Raw genomic sequence first — 18,451 nt, 5'->3', positions numbered from 1 at the left:
CACTCCACATGGCAACCAGTGGTTGCCCAAATAAAGAACCTGACATGGAGGTGGGAGGAGGGGTAGAAAGAAAAAATTTTAATTTACCTCTAACGTGTGATTTCTTTTTTAAAGATCTCTTGCAGCTTTATGAATGCAGATAATCACTCTGACTTGGAAAAAGCCCTTCCCTCTTGTAAAGTCCTGCCCCGGGTCCGGCATCTGGCCCCTGCGCTACATTCCAGACTAGCTGCATTCCTGGTGAGGCGGTGACTCAGCTGAGTGTGCCCCAGGCCAGGCCGGGCACAGCAACTCTGTGCCTCAGTCCCGGCCAACACTCGGCCAGGCAGACCATGGGCAAATCAGCTTCAGTTCCTTTCTCTGATCAGCTCAGTTAAGGAACAGTTACTTCACTGCGGCGAGGAGGGCGCAAGCCCATGGCCACACCGTGGGCTGCCTCCTGTCAGTGAGGAGGTGGAAAATTCAGAGGAAATGCTTGTCGATTTTGTGCACTGCTCACAGCAAACGGGCGGGCCGGGGATACCATTGCTGGAAATTTTTCAGTGCAGTCAAGTGTTCTTGCCCATCTGGCAGACTATGTCCACTTCTCCTTGCACTCTTTCTGGGTAATTAATTGCACGGCAGAACAAAGTGGCCCTTCACCCCGTGGAGGAGGCCCTGGAAAGACGATCCATAGACGACAAAGAGAGATTGAACTGGGAAGGGGCACCCAAATGCTGTGAACAGCCTCCTAAAAAGAGTGCCATGAATAGAAACCTTACTTGCCAGTCAGTGGCGTCTGAAAAGGAGAAGCTGGCACGTAAAAACCAGCTGTGTAAACCCTACAGCTTACAGGGTACAGCTGACCACGTCGCACTACTTCCTAAACCCTGCAGTCCCTCCTCCTTTCTCCTCTGCTACCCCCAAAGAGTCTCAAACAATCTCGTAATAATTAAACCAAACTAGGGGAAAGGCAAACTGTCCCGGGAAGGAAAAAATAGCAGCTGCTTTGGATACTTTTTTTCTTTCTTTCAGAGCTTGGCGAGGATTGTTCAAGTTCTTTTTCAGCTTCTTTTCTTCTTGGCTGCCTGGACAGCCCTTCAGGATTTCGGCTGCTTCCAAGCGCAGCTCAATAAAGAGCATTTCAGAGAAGTTTCATATTCCTAAGATTCCTTAAATGTCTCTTCAATTTAGGGAATGAGATTAGAAGGACGAAGAACAGCCCAGACTGCACCGTTTCCTACGCAGGTTCCTTGCACGGCAAGCGGTGCCTCCCCTCCCACCAGGAGCAGAGGCAGCCGGGCCGGGACGGGGCGGCGGGCGCGGGCGGCGGGTCCTCCGGAGCAGCAGGAGGGCTGTCTGTCTTTTGAAAAGGCCCAGCAGGACCAAAGGCTGTTTGAAAACTTTTTATAAAGGAGGGGAAGAAATATAAAAAGGAGACTTTCGTGCACTCAGTTGTCTAAACCGCCAGTGGGTGTACTGTGGGCTTCATTCATCCACCAAACGTCTATTTGGCACACAGGCTGCCCCAGGCTCGGTTCTGGGTGCTGAGGGTAGGCAGTGAAGACAATCAGTTGTCTGATCCCTGCAGGGAGTTTCCGTGCCAGGCAGGGCTGGTCCATGAAGACCTTGAAGAAGCCCTTTCCCCGGTTCCTCCCAGCTGGGTGGGCGCTGTCCCTTCCCTCCCTCCGGCTCCTTCTCCGCGTCCTTGGTTTATTACAGCCTTCACCGTTCCCCCTTAGAATCACATGTCCCTTTGTAAACATCAAAGGGAAATAAGCAGGACCAGGGAGCTGGTGAAAACGAGGCCTATGACTCACAGGAGGATGTTTTTCTATTTTTCATTTATATGACTCTCTTCTCAGAAGAACCTAGGCGCCTTCTTATTACGAGACTAGCTTGCCTCCTCTCTTTTAGGGATTCCTCACTTGGGCTCTGATCGTCTGAATCGACTCTCAGCCACTCATTGGTGCTGCCCTGCAGCTCACCTGGGTCCTCAGAGTAGCCTGGCAATCATTTCTTTTTGCCTAAGCAGCTTTTTTTTTTTTCTGGTTTGTTTTTCATCCTTTATTTTTGACTGTTTCAGAAAAAATCTCCATACTCCTCAGAGCTCCCTACCCACATGGCACCCAGCCTCCGCGCTCACCCAGTAGACCTTAGCAGATAACAGTGCCCATCCTTCACAGGGGAAACACAAACCATGGAACTGTTATTTCGATGCCCCCAGCATGCTCCTGCTCCCTGTTCTGGTAAGAACACTACCTCTCTCCCTTAGGAAAGCGTCCTTCTCCAACTCCAGGTTGTTCTAACGTGGTTGCCAATCACAGGACAAGGTGGAAACTTGGCTCAGGCTAGGATAATCATAATTTTCTCTTTCAGTAAATTGAATCTTGAGTAAGAGCACAAAGAGACGACAGATATTTAAAACTAGCCCTCAGAAAGCAGAATCCTAGAGAGTTGGTTAGAAAATGTTTGTTTCTGACACGTCTGTAACCTTCCTGGTTCCTCTTCTTTCCTGTTGGGCACTTAGTATTGCCTTTGATTCTGCAAGCTACTCCTATGTGGCTCCGTAAATCTTTTCTAGCTAAGCTAGTTTCTCTTGCTTGCAACAAAAGAATTCTAACTGATCCAAATACTAATAAAGAATATTTATGGAGGAGTGGGAGAGGTTTGCCCCCTCAAAAAAAAAATCCATTAATCTATCACTCCAACACAACAGCTTTTTGTTTTTTCTTAGGACCTACTGGTTTACTTTTACATATTTAGAATCATGGTGTGCATATCACCTTACACTTAGATTTTTCCACTTTCCATCGCACCTGCAAAAATTTTTAGTGTTTCTTTTATTTATCATTTTAAAATGCACGTTATGATCTTGTACTGATATACCCATAATTTATTAAATCTTGATCTGGGGGTTAGACATTTAGGTTGATCTTAGTGTTTTGCTAGCAGACATAATGTTTAAAGTGAACATTTTCACAGCAAGCTTTGTGCTTGTTACTTCTTTCCTTGGGATAAATTTACAAAATTGAAAAATGGATCTGCTATGGTGTTATCCATTTTCCTTTAATGCATTTGATGTGTTGCCTTGTAAAGTGAAAGATGCTTTTATGCTACAAGTAATTTTGTATGTTTGGATTTTTATTTATATGGTATTTTTAGATTGGGCAAATTCAGATGAGTAGAATTTACTTGGTTATAAGTTGTATTCTGTACTATGGCTGTTATTTGGGTATTTGTGTGATTTTAACTTTTAAAATAAACCTTTTATTAAATATAACATACATAAGAAATAGAGCAAATCATGAGGGTAGAATTTCAATGAATTTTCACAAACTGAACACACTCGCATAGCCACTAGGAAGATCAAGAAGGACTATTTGCACTTTAAAAGCCCCCCACTTAAACTCCCACCCAATGACTACCTCCTGTCAGAGAGCCACAATCCTGACTTCTACCACTGTAATTTAATCTCTTCTGTTTTTGAATTTTAAATAAATGTACCCTTTTGTATATGGATTCTGTCACTCACCATTGTTTATAAGCTTCATCCATGTAGCAGTTCATTCATTATCATTGCTGTGTAGTGATGCATTGTACAGATACACATAATTTATTTGTATTGCATTGATACTATGTGTACTATATTGATGGGCATTTTGGTTGTTTCCAAATTTTGGCTGCTACAAATAGAACTGCAATTGCTGGCTCATGGGTTGAGCATATATTCAGCTCTTGTAGAAGCTGCCATATAACAGCCTTTTTCCTGCTTCTCTTTATTCAGGAAAATTCAAAATTGCAGAGACCAATGAGAAGGTTCATCGTTACTATAGAAATACTCTGGTCACTCTGCTTTAGGGTTTTGCTTCAATATTAACACCTACAAAAGAGGTGAACATGAGGGAATGTATGATATCTTACCAAACTGCAAGAAACTTTTGTCTTTAGTTTTCTCTGCCAGGACACAAACAACATAGAGAGAGAGAGGTCATAATTTTAGAGCTGCAACCTCCCTGAGGTACACTTCCAAGTTAAAAATGCAGGCATAAACGCAGATGTAGGTAAGGTTTAACTTAGGGAACTGTACTTTGAGTGTTGTGGCACTTAGGCCAAAGAACCACGAGATAGTGGCCTAGTTTAATAAAACATGATGAAGGTCCATTAGAAAACTCTCCAGGGGTAAAATGATGGTACTTTTTACCTAAACCATAGCAGCTGCTGCTTATGCTAAAAAGTAACCGTACTGACTCCTAAATCTCTCATTCTTTGAAACTCAACTTTCCATTCTGAGGAGAGGCAATGCAGCCCAGACCTCTGACCATTTCCTATGCTCCTTAGGTGTCACCCTGAACTAGTGTAGACTAACCTAGTACTCTGAGGTTCCAGGTAAAGTGGTTACCTGAAGTACCCAGCACTTTTTAAAAAAAGACTTTTTAAAATTGATTTTTAGAGAGAGAGAAAAGGAGAGGGAGGGAGAGGAACATTGATGTGAGAGGAGTATCAATCTGCTGCCTCCTGCACGCCCCCTACCGGGGACGGAGCTTGAAACCTGGGCATGTGCCCTGACCCGGAATCGCACTGCCAACCTTTTGTGCATGCGATGATACCCAACCAACTCAGCCACACTGTCTAGGGCCCCAGTATTTTTTATATGACAGACTAAGCGTATATTGAATTCAAAGTAATTTTTTTTCTTCAAAACCCTTTTATTCCACAGGTGGAACAACTTTTTTTCGTTTCCTTGGACCACCATTCCCATGTCTAGTCCAATAAATTCTGAAGGCAGAATGATAAGGTGTGGTTGTATGTGATTATACTGTGTCATAAGAGGAAATGTTTTTCCAACATATTTTGTAAGTGTGGCCTAGGATTGCCTGAAAACTGGAAATGACCTATAGAACAATTCCATAGCCATAAAATGAAATGTTAAAATCTGCTTTTCCCCATAAGAGATCTTCCACACTTAATCACTCAAGAGCTGATTATCCAGAATGTGTAATACACAAACCAGTTATATCTTCTTTTCCCTTCTGCTGCTTGATTTTTGGTCATTTCACAGCTCATTAGTATTCTCTCTCTGGGAAAATAAAAGCAAATGTAGCTCAAACTAGTATTTTCAACTTTCTGTGTAAAGGTTTTATAGGAAGGGTTATAATTACTTTTCTTTAATAAGTATCCAATTAGGCTCCACTGAGCACTGGGGAAAAATTTAAAAAGTTTAAGATGTCCCTGCTCTTAAGGCTCTTACAATATAATTGGAGAGACAAGGTTTGTGTACAGTCAAATATTAATGCCAGGCAATATATACATTTAAATAACAACATGAAAAACGTATGGTCATACAAACAGAATGTATAAGAGAACTTCATAGACCTAACACGGTTTAGAAAAGAGCAGAGTATGGACTGACAAGATTGTCAGTGAAATTCTCAATAAAGTAGTGAAACTTGAGCTCGATATCAAAGAATGGGTGCAATTCCAACACAGGGAAAGGGAAGAAAAAAAATCCTGCAGAAAGAAAACTCAAGAAAATCCCAGCATTCCAGGGTCTAAGGCTCGTATATACAAGCACACAGATTATAGAAAACAATTTAACAAACTTTTCTTCCCCACCCAGCTTTGTCAAATATTTACTTTTTGCCATATTTGCTTCATACCTAGTTTAAAAACACACACAGTAATACAGATCTGGCTAAAGGCTTCTGTGTACTCCATCACTATTCTTCAGCAGAGGTAACATCTATCCTGAACTTGAAGCTTATTATTACCATGAATATTTAAAAATGTTTATCGTACATGGAAATAGGTAGTATTATTTCATGTGTTTAAACTTAACGTAAATGGCAGCACACCCTGTGTATCTTCTGCCACTTTATTTTCCACTCAATATTTTACTTTTTGAGATTTACATGTAAATATTCTAGTTCCAGCTCTAGGTCTTTTAAATTTTATTTATTGATTGATTTTAGAGAGAGAGGAAGGGAGGGAGAAGGGGGAAGGGAGGGAGAGAGAGAGAGGGAGAGAGGGAGAGACAGAGGGGGAGATGGGGGGAGGGAGAGAAAGTGGGAAGGGCAGGGGGGAGGGAGGGAGGGAGGAGAGAGAGATGATTTGTTGTTCTACTTAATTACGCATTCATCGGTTGTTTCTTACTTGTACCCTGACCTAGGGTCTAATCCCCAACCTTGACCTATCAGGATGATGCCCCGACCAGCTGAGCTCTCCGGCCAGGCCAGTTCACCTATGTTAACTATGACATAGTATTCCACTGTGCAATCATGCAACAACTGACGTATCCATTCTCAGGTGGATGAACACTTAGGTTGTTTTGAACTATTTCCCACAGACCATACTTCAATGAACATTCATTTACATGTCTTCTTATGCACGGGAGGGAGTTTCTTGGGTACAGATATATGGAAAAACGGAATTGTTAGATTGTAAGATAAGGATATCTTTAGTTTTAATAGATATTGCTAAATTGCCTTCCAGTGTGGTTGCGGTAATTTGTTCTCCACACAGTACTGTTCAAGAGCTCCCACATCTTTCCTTTGCAAGATGGTGACTACACGTCATTGGCGCATAGCTGCCAGGATACCCTGAAGTCCCTTTTTCCTGTACACCAGCAGTCTGTGCGGGTGACGCTCTGCTTTGGATCTCACTAGGAACCGGCCCAGCCCAAGCTGAGAGAGCATATCCATCATCTGGAGAAGAGCAAAGAAAGGAATGGTGTAGTGGCTGAGGACTGGGTGCACATTTTAGTCACGTTTGCATCCACAGTATCTAGTATAACTTGAAACTCAGTGAGCGAGTCTCAGGAAATGTGAAGTTGACTGGAACTAATTACCAACCTTGATCAGTTTCTAAGCTTTGATGTCCCCCCCTGTAAGTTATGGATGATAACACTTCAAGGACTCATTCCAAATATAAAATGAGATACAAATGTGAAAATGTTCTTGTTATGAAGTCAGTAACATTATTTTCATTTTTAATATTTAAAAAATGAGATCAATAAACATTTTCTGCTCCCTTTAAGTGGCCCTTGTTAAAAAAAAAAAAAAAAAAGGTTGTTTACCATTGCGCTACATGCTCAGACTCTCACTTAGAAATATCATGATTCTACCATCTTTATTTCTATGACACAAATTTACATCATGATCTAAACCTCTCTTGCACTTTCTAAATCTGTCGCGATCCTTGCAATGGCTCCTCCTTAATGCCCTTTCATCTTCTCAAACTCAACAGGCCTAAAGGTGAACCCACATTCATTCCAAATTTAGCTTCACCTCGGGACTTGCATATTTCCATTGTTGGCATATTGGGAGCGTGTTTATTGGCCAGGTGTGGTATTATCAGAAGAGGAAGGGAATTGGGCCAGAGAGACTAATTAAGAAGCTTGCACTGCATAGCAGAAAACAGACTGCATTCAGATTTGCAGACATGGTGCTCTGGGTTTATCTGGAGTGGCCGGAGAATGCTCTCTTTAGGGGACAGGATACTTAAACCTTAAATACTAGCATCAGCAATATGTTATACTTTTAGGCATTAAAAATTCATACAAACATTTTCAGATACTGGTGCCCAGTTAACAGTTCTGACATTGAGAAAGGGAGAAACTGCCTGTATGCAGCTCCACACTTACGTTTAAAAAGGGCTATTCACAAATTTCAAATAGGAACTCAGCCATTTGTAAATAAAATACAAAGCAGCAGGAAATTTTCATGAATTTCCTTCCTTCTGTTCCTTTTAAGATAAGAACAAGTATTCCAACACATGTTTAGACCATTCTGATGGTATCAGACGCTCAGCCAGGAAAGTTTCTACTACCACATGAGTACTAATTTAAACATATATTTTTAAAAAGTATCTTTAAGTAACCCAGATAATCAGACTCCAGGCTGAAGCTCTGGCTCTGATACCAAGAAGAGACATGCCTTGCCCAGCCGGGTGTGGCTCGGCAGTTGAGAGTCGACCTAGGATCCAGGCGATCGGGGTTCGATTCCCAGCCAAGGCACATGCCTGGGTTGCGGGCTGCAGCCGATCAATGACTCTCTCATCATTGATGTTTCTATCTCTCTCTCCCTCTCCTTTCCTCTCTCTGAAATCAATAAAGATATATATATATTTTAAAAAAAGAGAGACATGCCTTGATCCAGATAGGTTTTGCCCTGAGTTCGGACCCAGCAAATGGACCTGCTTCCTGGGCAGAGATCTGGGTCAGTCTGAGAAATGAGTTACTTTCACATCCACCTTGAGCTGTGAGCAGAGGGTAAAGGGTAACAAAAAACTCCTGGAACATTACTTGAATTACTCAACTGAGCTTCTGTGGGGTTTTTTGGTGTGCTTTGACCAAGAAAAACTCCAATCCAGGTTTAAACTGAATTAGTGGATTTTCCCCCCCACCAAAGAGATAAACATTCTAGATCTATGGGTTAGTTGCTTTAGTACAGGTTTTGTTGGGAATGGGGGTTGGAGTCCTCCTAAGGGAGTAAGAGTAACTAGAATAAAGCTTCTAAATAAAAGGCCAGTAATTACACTCTGGGCAGTCATCTACACTGGAAACAGTGTATTAACTATATTTGTTCTGGACCAAGTCGGTCTGGCTCAGCAGTGGCGACACTCTGGACTTGGAACTAAGGTACAGGGCAATACCCTTTAATTGAGGGCATCTAAGGAGAATTTTAGGCTGTATGTTATATAAAAGGGAACCAGGGAAATACTATGCTCTAATCTATCTTGGGGTGACAGATAAATACAATCAGAGTTTCATTAAAAATATTACAACAGCATCACTCAGTCTATCTCTTCCCCAGCCTGCATTTCCTTACAATTCTTCAATACTTTGTTGTGCATTTTTTCACATAGCTTGTATGCTCAAGGATTGTGTCTAAAAGGATATCAGGTACCTATAGTGCAGGTCAAAGAGCCCCCCTTGAAATCCTGGCTTCTCTAGAAGATAGGAGGTTCTTGTCTCTCTGTATAAGGTTCTAGGTTCTTGTCTAACTCATCTTTGCAAGATCTCACCTTCTGCAGGGCAGCTCTGAGAAAGGCTCAGTCAGGCCCATGGGGAGCCCAGAGCAAAGACTGCCCATTAGAGGGAATTGCATTAAGAATGGCTGACAGTGCTCAGTCACTGGCTAGGAGCCTTTGGGGAGATGGAGACCTCTGCAAGAATGCTGTGATGAATCCCAAAGGCATGGTGGCTGGAGGTTTTCAGTTAATTACACTCTTCAGAGCAGGTGCTTCCTTGAAGGGAGTCCTGAGTGGTATGCTCCTATGGCAGCCACGCCATTTCCTTTCCACATACCATATTGGGTGCCACCTTCCTAGCCTCTTTTGCTGGATGCTCTGCCTTTGCTCATACGCTAAATGTTGGGGTTCTGTAGGAAACCATTTTCTGCCTGTTCTCCTTCCCTATGAGAATTCATCTCAACCTACAGGTTCAAGTACTGCCATTACTGAATGTTGCTGCCAACTCTATATGTGAATTCAGGCCATCATTTTCTCTCACCTGGACCATTGCAAGGTCTGCTAACTATTCTCCCATCTCATCTCCTTTCTTGCCATCAGTCTCCAATTCATTCTGCATGCTGCAGGTAATTGGACATTCCTAAGGAGCAAAGATCACGCTACTCCTGTGCTGAAAACCCATCAACAGCTCCCTTTAGTTCTCAAGAAATTTAAATTATTTAACATGATTTACATGCCCCTTCATGGACTGGTCCCTGTTTACCACTCTAGCCTCATCTGTTATTCACCCCAAACACAGCACCTTTCATTTCTTCGAATGTAACATTTATACCCATAGTATGCAGTATGCCTTCTTGCCTGGCTAATTCTCTATTGTCTTCATTCTCAGCTTAGAGGTCCCTTCCTCTGTGAAGATTTCTATAACCTGCTAAGACTAGATTCAGTGCCCTCCTATGTGATCCCAGCAACTCCTGATAAAGGGCAAGTAGAATCTACAGAGGGTGGTTAAACATGACGGTGCTAAATATTAAAAATGTAATAAAAGGAACAATGTTTTACATATCAGAACTTCTCTTGATATATATACCACATGAGATAGAAAGGAATACTATGGTAAATAGTTACATGTGGGTCATAGTTCTCCCAAGGGATACAACAGGCAAACATCCTCAATCGGGTCCCCCACCCCCAGCCCCACCCCAAGCATTTGGAAATATGTGCGGCCATTTTTGTTGTTGATGCCAGTATGGCTGGGAGTCGTCTGGGTGGGGGTGGGGGTGGGGCAGGGAGGTTATAATGCATGGGGATAGTCCCAAAATGCTAATAGAACCTCCATTGAGAAACACTGTACTAGGAGGTATGCAAATCTGGGAGCAGAGCTGAATTGCTCAGAATAACACAGAGGAAACTGAGAGCTGATGCCCCAGGACTTTCATCTCCACCCACTCCCCATGCAGAGCTCCATCTCACCTGTAAATAAATATTGAGTACATGCTTTTAAGAATATTAGTTTAAAGAAAATTAAAAAATATGTATTGGTTTAAAAAAGAGCCAATTAGCAAGAAGCATTTAATATCTCCTGGCTCTGCTTCCCTGCATCCCAGTATTTATCTCACTGTAAAGGAATTATCTGTACCCTTGAGTTCAGGGACCATGCCCTATTGTATCACCAGAACCTAATATAGTTTGGCACATGATAGATGCTCGAAAAATATTTCTGAACTATGGCTCATAAAATGTTAATATTAGCCCTGAAATCTTTTCCAAGTGTCAACCCTACATATTTATCATTAATTTCACATTTCCACACATCAAACTTAACAGGTACAAAGAGAATCATCGACTTTGATCCAGCGCTAAAACCATCCCCCAAAAAACCCCAGTTCCTTTTATGATGGCAAATGTTACCACCTTTGGGGGATCCTCCCAATTATGTAAGCCAGAAGCCTACAAGTCACCCAAGTCTCTGCCTGCTTCCTCAAACCTGTTAATCCCATCTTCCAATTACCTCCTGCAATCTTTTCACTTCTCTCCTTCCTCAGCATCTCCAGCCTTAATTCAGGGTTTCTTATATACGTTATTGCATTTGCTTCCTAAACCATATCTCCATCCCCACCCGCCCTTTAAAACATTCTAAAATATTAAAAATAATAGTAATTAATACTTTGTTTGTTTACTGTGGTGCCAGGCACTACTGTCTTTTACATGTACTTTCTTTTTGACTCTTTATGACAGTTTGAAATAATTTCCTGAGGTCATTCTGTAAGGTGACAGAGACAAGATCTAAATCCAGGTAGCCTGACCCAGAGCTGTGCTAGGCTAGGCTATATAACCTCCTGGAACCCTCTGCCATATTGTTTCACATACATGTCTGTGCCTGATTCTCTCTCTTCCCCTGGTGGATGCCCTAGTGGTTGTCTCTTCTGAGCTAGGGCTTGCTCCGTATTTCTTTCCCAGAGCTCATGATGTACTGAAGTGAGCGGCGGTTATGCTGAATACGAATGGTGGCTATGAAATGGAGAGCTGGTACGGAGACCAAGGAGTCCCTAAGCCACAGACCTCTGAGAGAGAGGCTTATTGAAGAGTGGTTTGAAAATGTTGGCAACTAATTTATTCCTGCCCATTTTAGCCTTTATGTGCTCCCTCCTGCGCGATGCTTACATAGGTGGGTGTTTTAAGGGGCTGCGGGTAAGTGACCAGCCTGGGGTATAGCACCTCCTCCTCATTTGTCTGGCTAATTCCAATGCATTCTTCAAAATTTAGCTTTAGTATCATTTCTATACCTTCCTGTCTATATTAATGTCCCTCCTCTGGGCTTCTCACAGTTTTGTGAGACTGCAAACTCCTTGAGGGCCAGGGCCATGGCTTTTCTTCTCTGTATTCTATACCACTTAGCATAAGAGAAATGTTAAAAAGTATATACTGCAAAGCAGAGTACAGACTAGTGGCTAGGAGTCTGGCTTTCGTGTCACACAACCTCTGTTCAAATTCCAGTCTGCTGTTTTACCTTGAGCACCTCAATCTGAAAAAATGCAGATAATAATACTTAAATCATCAAGTTGTTATGAGAATTAAATGAGATAATATGTGGAAAGTAGTTGACTCAGTTCCTGGAACCTTGTAAGCACTTGGTATGTTAGATATCACTATTTTTCTATTATTATAATGATCATTCACTAGCACTATCTCATGAGACAAATTGCTTTGGAAAGGGGGACTGCGTCAGTGAGTTTCCTTTCACCGAAGATACGGTAAGTCCTTAGGCACTTAATGTGTCCATAGGTTTCAGAATTGTGGTGAAACGACATACATACAATGAAACCAATTTTACCACAGGCTAATGGCTGTAAACAAAAGTTCCTATGGCATCTCATCAATGTCATAACAAAACTACACTGAGCGAATTGGTGGATCTGCTGTATTCAAACAGGGGTAAATCCAAGAGAGATGCTGTAGAAGTAGTTTTTTATTTGAAAAGATTAGATAATTTCTAAGGATGCTTCTAATCATAGAAGAGGGAAGCTATTTCTCTGATTCAAAGAAAGTGTGATCATTAGTATTACTTCTAGCAAAGTGAGTGTTAGAATAGAATTTAAAAAAAACATCGGATTTGGCTGCATATAAATATTACAAAGAACAAAATATTTATTCTTTGTGAGGAGTTAATTGTACAAACCCTTTGATTTATGTTGAAACCCATATGGTAAATCAGACCCTTACGTGAAAGTCCATCTCTTTTCAAGTGGACTAGCTTGGTCCTGCCAAAATGGAACAAACAAAACTTTAAAGACTGTCCCAGCCCTACTGAAATGTCTTTTCCCTTTGAAAGAAGTCTATTAGTGATGCAAATGCAAAGTTATCTGCACAGATGATAATCCTAGCAAACAAAACAGTGAAACCATTAGAACGGGTCTTGTGCAGCATTCAGTCCTGAGAATCCTGAGAATTTGGCATTCCAGCATTCAAAAGGCAGAGAAAGGAAGCAGAACTGGTTCCTGTTTGGGATAGTTTGTTAGGTCTGCTTACCTGAATCCTGGGCTAATTATCCCCATGTTTAGCTTAGAGAGGCCAAACAATTCTCCAAACGTGGACAAGCAGAATGAAGGCCTGCGCTCTGGGCCCCCAGCAAGTGCCTTGAACAGGCAGAAGCAGGATCCTTGGTCAGGGGATAACATGTAGTCAGTGGTTTAATTCTCAAGATACCAGAGCCTTAAGGTAGATCCATCTAAAAGAAATCCAATCATAAATATTCATTGGGCAGCAACTTAAGTAATATGCTCATATTACTGATGCTTTAAAATAATTAAAAATTCGACAATTGAAAGGCTACTTGTATAGGTGAATATATGTTCATATTCCAACATCTTTTAGTCAGTAGATACTCCCAGTAAACTTCTTCGGGAATTTAGCAAATACGCAATGGTACTGTACACAAAAGGATTTTTGAAAAGATAAAAATGTACGAAGAAGTTAACCATAAGTCGTATGCTTGACTATTGTTTGATTACATTTATTTTATCCCTAACAGGTCTGATGAGACCTGGTTTCTCAGGAGCCAGCAGGCCTTAGGGAGTACCAGCGGTCAGAGGGTGTGACGCCTAAGGGTATCAGCGAAGCATTTCTGAAGCAACCCTCCAGAGCGGTCTTGCCCCCGTGGTCATCACCTGATTAAAACTTTTGGAAATGCCCAGTGTCCGGCTTACTGAGAACAGAAGGGCAACCCTCCACCCCCGCACGCTTTCCTGGACAGGTACGAACGGCCGGCACCGGCGGCCGCACGGCCGGGACGTGAGGCTGGAAATCTGGGTCTTCAGCCGGGCGGGGCTGCGAGCAGGTGACGCGCTTCCGGGCGGTCACGTGTTCACCCCGCAGGTGCGGGAACGGCCCCTCCGCCCTCGGCCCGCGCGGTGCGCGCCCGAGTCCGAGGATGCGGCCGCCGCGGGCGGGGGTCAGTCGCGGCTCCAGCCCCGCGCTCGGCCCGCCTCCCGTGCCCCCCACACCCCGGCCGGCCGGCGGGCGCGCGGGGTCGCTGCGGGAGCTCCGCGCCCTACCCGCCGCCCCCGCCCCGTCCCCGTTTGCGCCCCGCAGGCTCGCTCCGGGGCCTGAGCGTCTGTCGGCTGTCGGGGCAGCACTTTTCCTCAGGATTTTGCCTCGGGCAACCCCTTCCCGCAGCCCCGGTCGGCGCGCGGTGCTGGCGCGTCCTCCGCGTACCTGCCCCTGAAGTTTGGGGCGTCGCCTGCCGTGCGAAGTAAACTGTCCCACCTGCCGCGGGCCGGGAGCTGGCCCGGCGCACGCACTCGGTCGTCGGGGCACCGGGGCGGACAGGAGTTACCCTCCGCCCGCCCGGCCCGCGGCCCCAGGGGCGGGCAGACCCTCTCTGACCGGGGCCGGGGCGGCCGGGACCGCGGCGGCTCCCCGGGGCGGCCCCTGCCGGGCGGGCGGGCGCGCGGAGCGGGGCGCGCAGAGCGGGGCGGGCGCGCGCAGGAGCCGGGCGCGCGCCCTCCGGGACCGCGGCTGCGCAGTCGCGCGGGCGCCGGGAAAAGGGGGAGGAGGGCGGAGGAGCGGAGTAAGGGGCGGGGGAGGAGCGGCGGAGGCGGAAGCCATGTTGGAGTTGCACCCGGAGCGAGGGGCTGCGAGCGTTCTCCTCTCCCCGTGGGTGTGACCCGGGCGCGGCGCGGCGGGCGGCGGGCGGCGGGCGGCGGGCGGCGGGCGGCGGGGGCCGGGGGGCGGGGACGGTTAGCCGGTCGTCGTCGTCCGCGGCGGCAGCGTGAGGGGAGCGGCGGCCGCAGCGTGGAGCCGGGCGATTGTGACCTCCCGGGGAGCGCGGGGCCGGCCGCGGCTCCCACTCTCCGTGTGGCCCCCTGAGCGCCCCCCCTCCCCTGCCCGGGAGGGAGGCGGGGGGCACCCGGGGCCCGCCATGAACCCCGGCTTCGACCTGTCCCGCCGGAACCCGCAGGAGGACTTCGAGCTGATCCAGCGCATCGGCAGCGGCACCTACGGCGACGTCTACAAGGTGAAGGCGCGCGGCCGAGGGCCGGGGTCCCGACGCGGCGCCGGGGGCCGGGGGCGGCGGAGCCCGGGCGGCCGAGCGGCGCTGCCCCCGCGGGAGGCGCCGGCGCCCGGGCGCCGTGGGGGGAGGCGGAGCGGGCGCCCCGGGCTCCGCCGCCGCGGCGCAAACAAAGGGCCAAACGTTTAACCCCGGGACCTCCAGCCCTCACCTGAGCCCTGCGCCCGGCGCGCCTCCCGGAGGCTGGGCGCGGGCGGGAGCTGCTGCGGGCCGCGCCGGGAGGGGCCGGCGGCCCTGGGGTCGGCGCGGCGGGGGTCGGACCCGCCGGAGCCGCTGTCGCCCGGGGACTCTGCCCACCGGGCCCCGTGCAGTTTTCACTCCGGGCCGCCTCCGTCGACCGCCCCGCAGTTTTTAGCCTCTTAGCATCCGCATACCAGTTTCTATTAATTTTCTGAGTAATGACTTTCTTTTGTAAAAGCGATCTAGTTAGCATGATTTTTTATTTTATTTTTTTTTAGGAAAGAGAAACTTTTTTTCTTCAAGTCCAACTGGACTTCGTTGCCTTACTAAAACTGTGTGTTTTTCAGTGGCCCGTAGGATTTTTTCTTTTTTTTAACCGAATTGAGTGCTTTGGAAAGAGACTGGTTGGCCAGGTTAGAATTCAGGGCCCGCGAGCGGTGCGGCGTTCCTGTTGTAGAGGGACCCCTTCTAAGTGCGGGGCATAAATCACTCCGCCCTGCCAGCGCAGCCCCGCTGCGGAGGCTGCCAAGACCCGAGGCGGACGTGCCAGCCGCCGCAGCAGGCTTGATTTAGTTGTGGATCTCCTTACCGGTAACCCAAGTGGAACGACTCCTGTTTCACGTGGCACCTGAGGATGGACAGTGCTTAACTTGACTTTGGAAAGTTTAGTCTTAACTTTATTTTGCCCGCCTTTAAGCAGTCGGTTTTGACTTTTACTCACGCATGTTACTTCGATATTTAACACGGTGCAGTCAGTATTCTGCTTTAGTCTTGTGGATGATTTGCTTTCCACCATCACTTACCACTTTCCCCCGTAGACAGGTGTATTGTGCACACCTGCTGTGTATAAGGTACTGGGCATCAAAGCACTTGGGTTGTAGCGGTAAAAAAAACAAGACATGTTGCCACACATGTTTATATTTTTTTCAGACAAGAACAGCATTAAACAGCCATTTAAATAATTATTTTATTGCAGTTTTATTTTGTGTTGCGGAAGAGAAAGGATTAGGATTAAGGTTATAAGAGCGTGTAACCGGAGGACCTGGTCTCCTTTGGGGAGTCAGAGGCAATGGGGAGAGGGAATTATGCCAGGCAGAGCACATTCTGTGAAGGCTCTGAGTCGGAGGTAAGGATTTGAAAGAATGCCTGTATGGCCTGAGCAGCCAGAGAGGGAGGATGGCCCTCCATCATCATGTAGGCCTCTTCGGTCTTATAAGAAGGTCAGGACAATGGAGAATGAAATTAAGTTTGGATTTTTGAAAGATCTGCCTAGTACAGTGTGGGGAGTGGAGATTGCGGGCAGGAGGCAAGAGCAGTAGGAAGCCATTCAATAGTTCAGGTAAAAATAACCATTATTGTGTTTGGGAATTGATGGTGATTGTAAAAGTTGAAATGAGTGGATCCTAGTAGCTTTCAGCTGGTTAAGGGAGTCTAGTTATATTCAGATGAAAAGTTAACGAAAACTTTGCTAACGTATAAGGCTTAGGTGGCAGTGGGTACAGTAAGATCTTTATCAGTTCTTTATACGAATAATTGGCCATGTATTTACTATATTTAGAAAAAACAGCTGGTAGTTAAGCCACATGATTAAAAAGTAAACGAATTAAGGCCTGTAATTTCCTAAGGACATCTAAGTGCAATACAGGTATAAGTTGATTAATCTTGTCATCTTTTTAAAATAATGATAATAAAAGCTAACATGTATAGAGTGCTTATTACTTGCCAGGCACTGCTCTAAGATTTTTCCATGTAGTAAACTTCTTTTACTTAATCCTCACAACAACTCTATAAAATGGACAGTGTTATTAACTCTATTTTGCAGTTGAAGAAACTGAAGCATAGAGAGGTTATAGTAACTTGATAAAGTTGATCGGTGGCAAAGCCAAAATTCAAACCAATTAGCTTTAGAGACTGTATTCTTAACCAGTAGGCAGTACGGCTTCTCTAAAGATAGGATATGAGCAGGTGATGTGTTACTGAATTTCTAGTGGAGAAACTGAGGCACACATTTAATTCAGCATTTCACTTATAGCGACACTCTGAGTTACAGTGGATCTTTAAGTAGTAGTTGGAATACCTAACTCCTGCTGTGCCACCAGGCCTCACTGTTTTTGTAGTTTGCCAAGTGGACATCACATAATAGATGCTTGGTTCCTGCCTGCCAGACTCTTCCAATACCAGGGACCCAAAGCAGAAAAACTCCATGTGGTTTTTGGCATTAGACCTCCTACTTGCTAAATAACCCACAGTTTAAACTCTTTTTATTTTTGTCTATAATCATGTTTATGCTATAAAGATAACATTTTTTGTATTTGTTTTGCTGTTTTAGATTTTTCTTATTTATAAAGATTGTGTTGATTAAAGAGGGGTGCATTAAGGGGTTTGTTTTTAAAAGCCAGTATGTATAATTTGCTCCTTAATTTGTCAGTGTTTAGGTGCTGAAAATGAAATGATCAGATTAAATAAGTTAGAGACTTAATTATTTATAGTCATTCTTAAGAATGTTGGTGTTTTAAAGGAGTTTTATTTTGAAAACTGTATCCTACTCCATTGTAGTAATGTGCTTATTATATTTCAGGTGGCATGGTTTAGTTAAAAAGCATTGAACTAGGAAGTGGAAGATCTGGAACTTATTAGCTATGTGGTCTTATAAAAATTTAGCCTTTCAGAGCTGTTTTGTTGTGAAGGTATTACCATCATATGCCCTTCTGCTTATGGTGTTAAATAAATGACTTGAATTTTACTCAACAAATAAGGTTTTATTTTTTCTAGACCCCAAAAAAATGCAAATATGTTTTTCCTCTGCACTGTCTTAAAGTGCATGGAAATATAGTTTGTTGTTTTTAAAGAAGTTATACTTACTTTTTAACTTCCTATAACTGTGAGCTTTATCTGTCAGTCAGATGATGTATCTGTAGCAAGGATCACCTAGGGACCTAGGAGTTGACAACTAGAGAGAGCTCTGGTAGGTCCTGAGGAGGCCCTTGAAGCCCTCTGAAATTACTGGGTTAATGCTGTATGTATGTATGTTTTTCTGGAGAGATGGCTTAATAGCATTCACTATATTCCCAAAGAGTTCAGTGATTCCCCCAAAAGAAAAGAATGAATGACCTGTAGGTTTGTCATTTGAAAGGGTTTTCTTGGAGAAATTAGGTAGGTTTTTATTTTACTTTTTTTTTTTACCAGATCACATTATCAACATTTATCAACATTCATATGATTTTCACATGCATTGTGCTATCTTTTCTCACAAAA

General features: G+C 44.8%; 1 protein-coding gene and 1 long non-coding RNA gene across 5 annotated transcripts in view; one reads left to right on the top strand and one right to left on the bottom strand.

Moving 5' to 3' along the window:
* Positions 1-14,302, bottom strand: part of LOC107541826 (uncharacterized) — a 51,039-nt gene extending 36,737 nt beyond the window's left edge. Inside the window, exons 1-2 of the long non-coding RNA XR_015715550.1 lie at positions 14,161-14,302; positions 12,976-13,174 (exon numbers count right to left, since the gene is read on the bottom strand). This is a non-coding gene — a long non-coding RNA (uncharacterized LOC107541826). The remainder of the gene's footprint in view (positions 1-12,975; positions 13,175-14,160) is intronic.
* Positions 14,303-14,836: 534 nt separating this feature from the next.
* MAP4K3 (mitogen-activated protein kinase kinase kinase kinase 3) overlaps positions 14,837-18,451 on the top strand; it is a 123,553-nt gene continuing 119,938 nt past the window's right edge. Inside the window, exon 1 of one of the 4 annotated variants that reach the window (XM_087823500.1) lies at positions 14,837-14,962. In XM_087823500.1, coding sequence (XP_087679626.1) covers positions 14,867-14,962 — 96 coding nt within the window. In that variant the 5' untranslated portion in view covers positions 14,837-14,866. The remainder of the gene's footprint in view (positions 14,963-18,451) is intronic. The other 3 variants (XM_087823501.1, XM_087823503.1, XM_087823504.1) reach the window with 3 other exon arrangements.

This window comes from Miniopterus natalensis, chromosome 13 (assembly GCF_054644295.1).
Source record: "Miniopterus natalensis isolate mMinNat1 chromosome 13, mMinNat1.hap1, whole genome shotgun sequence".
NCBI classification, from domain to species: domain Eukaryota; kingdom Metazoa; phylum Chordata; class Mammalia; order Chiroptera; family Miniopteridae; genus Miniopterus; species Miniopterus natalensis.
This window is presented reverse-complemented; position numbering and strand designations above follow the sequence as displayed.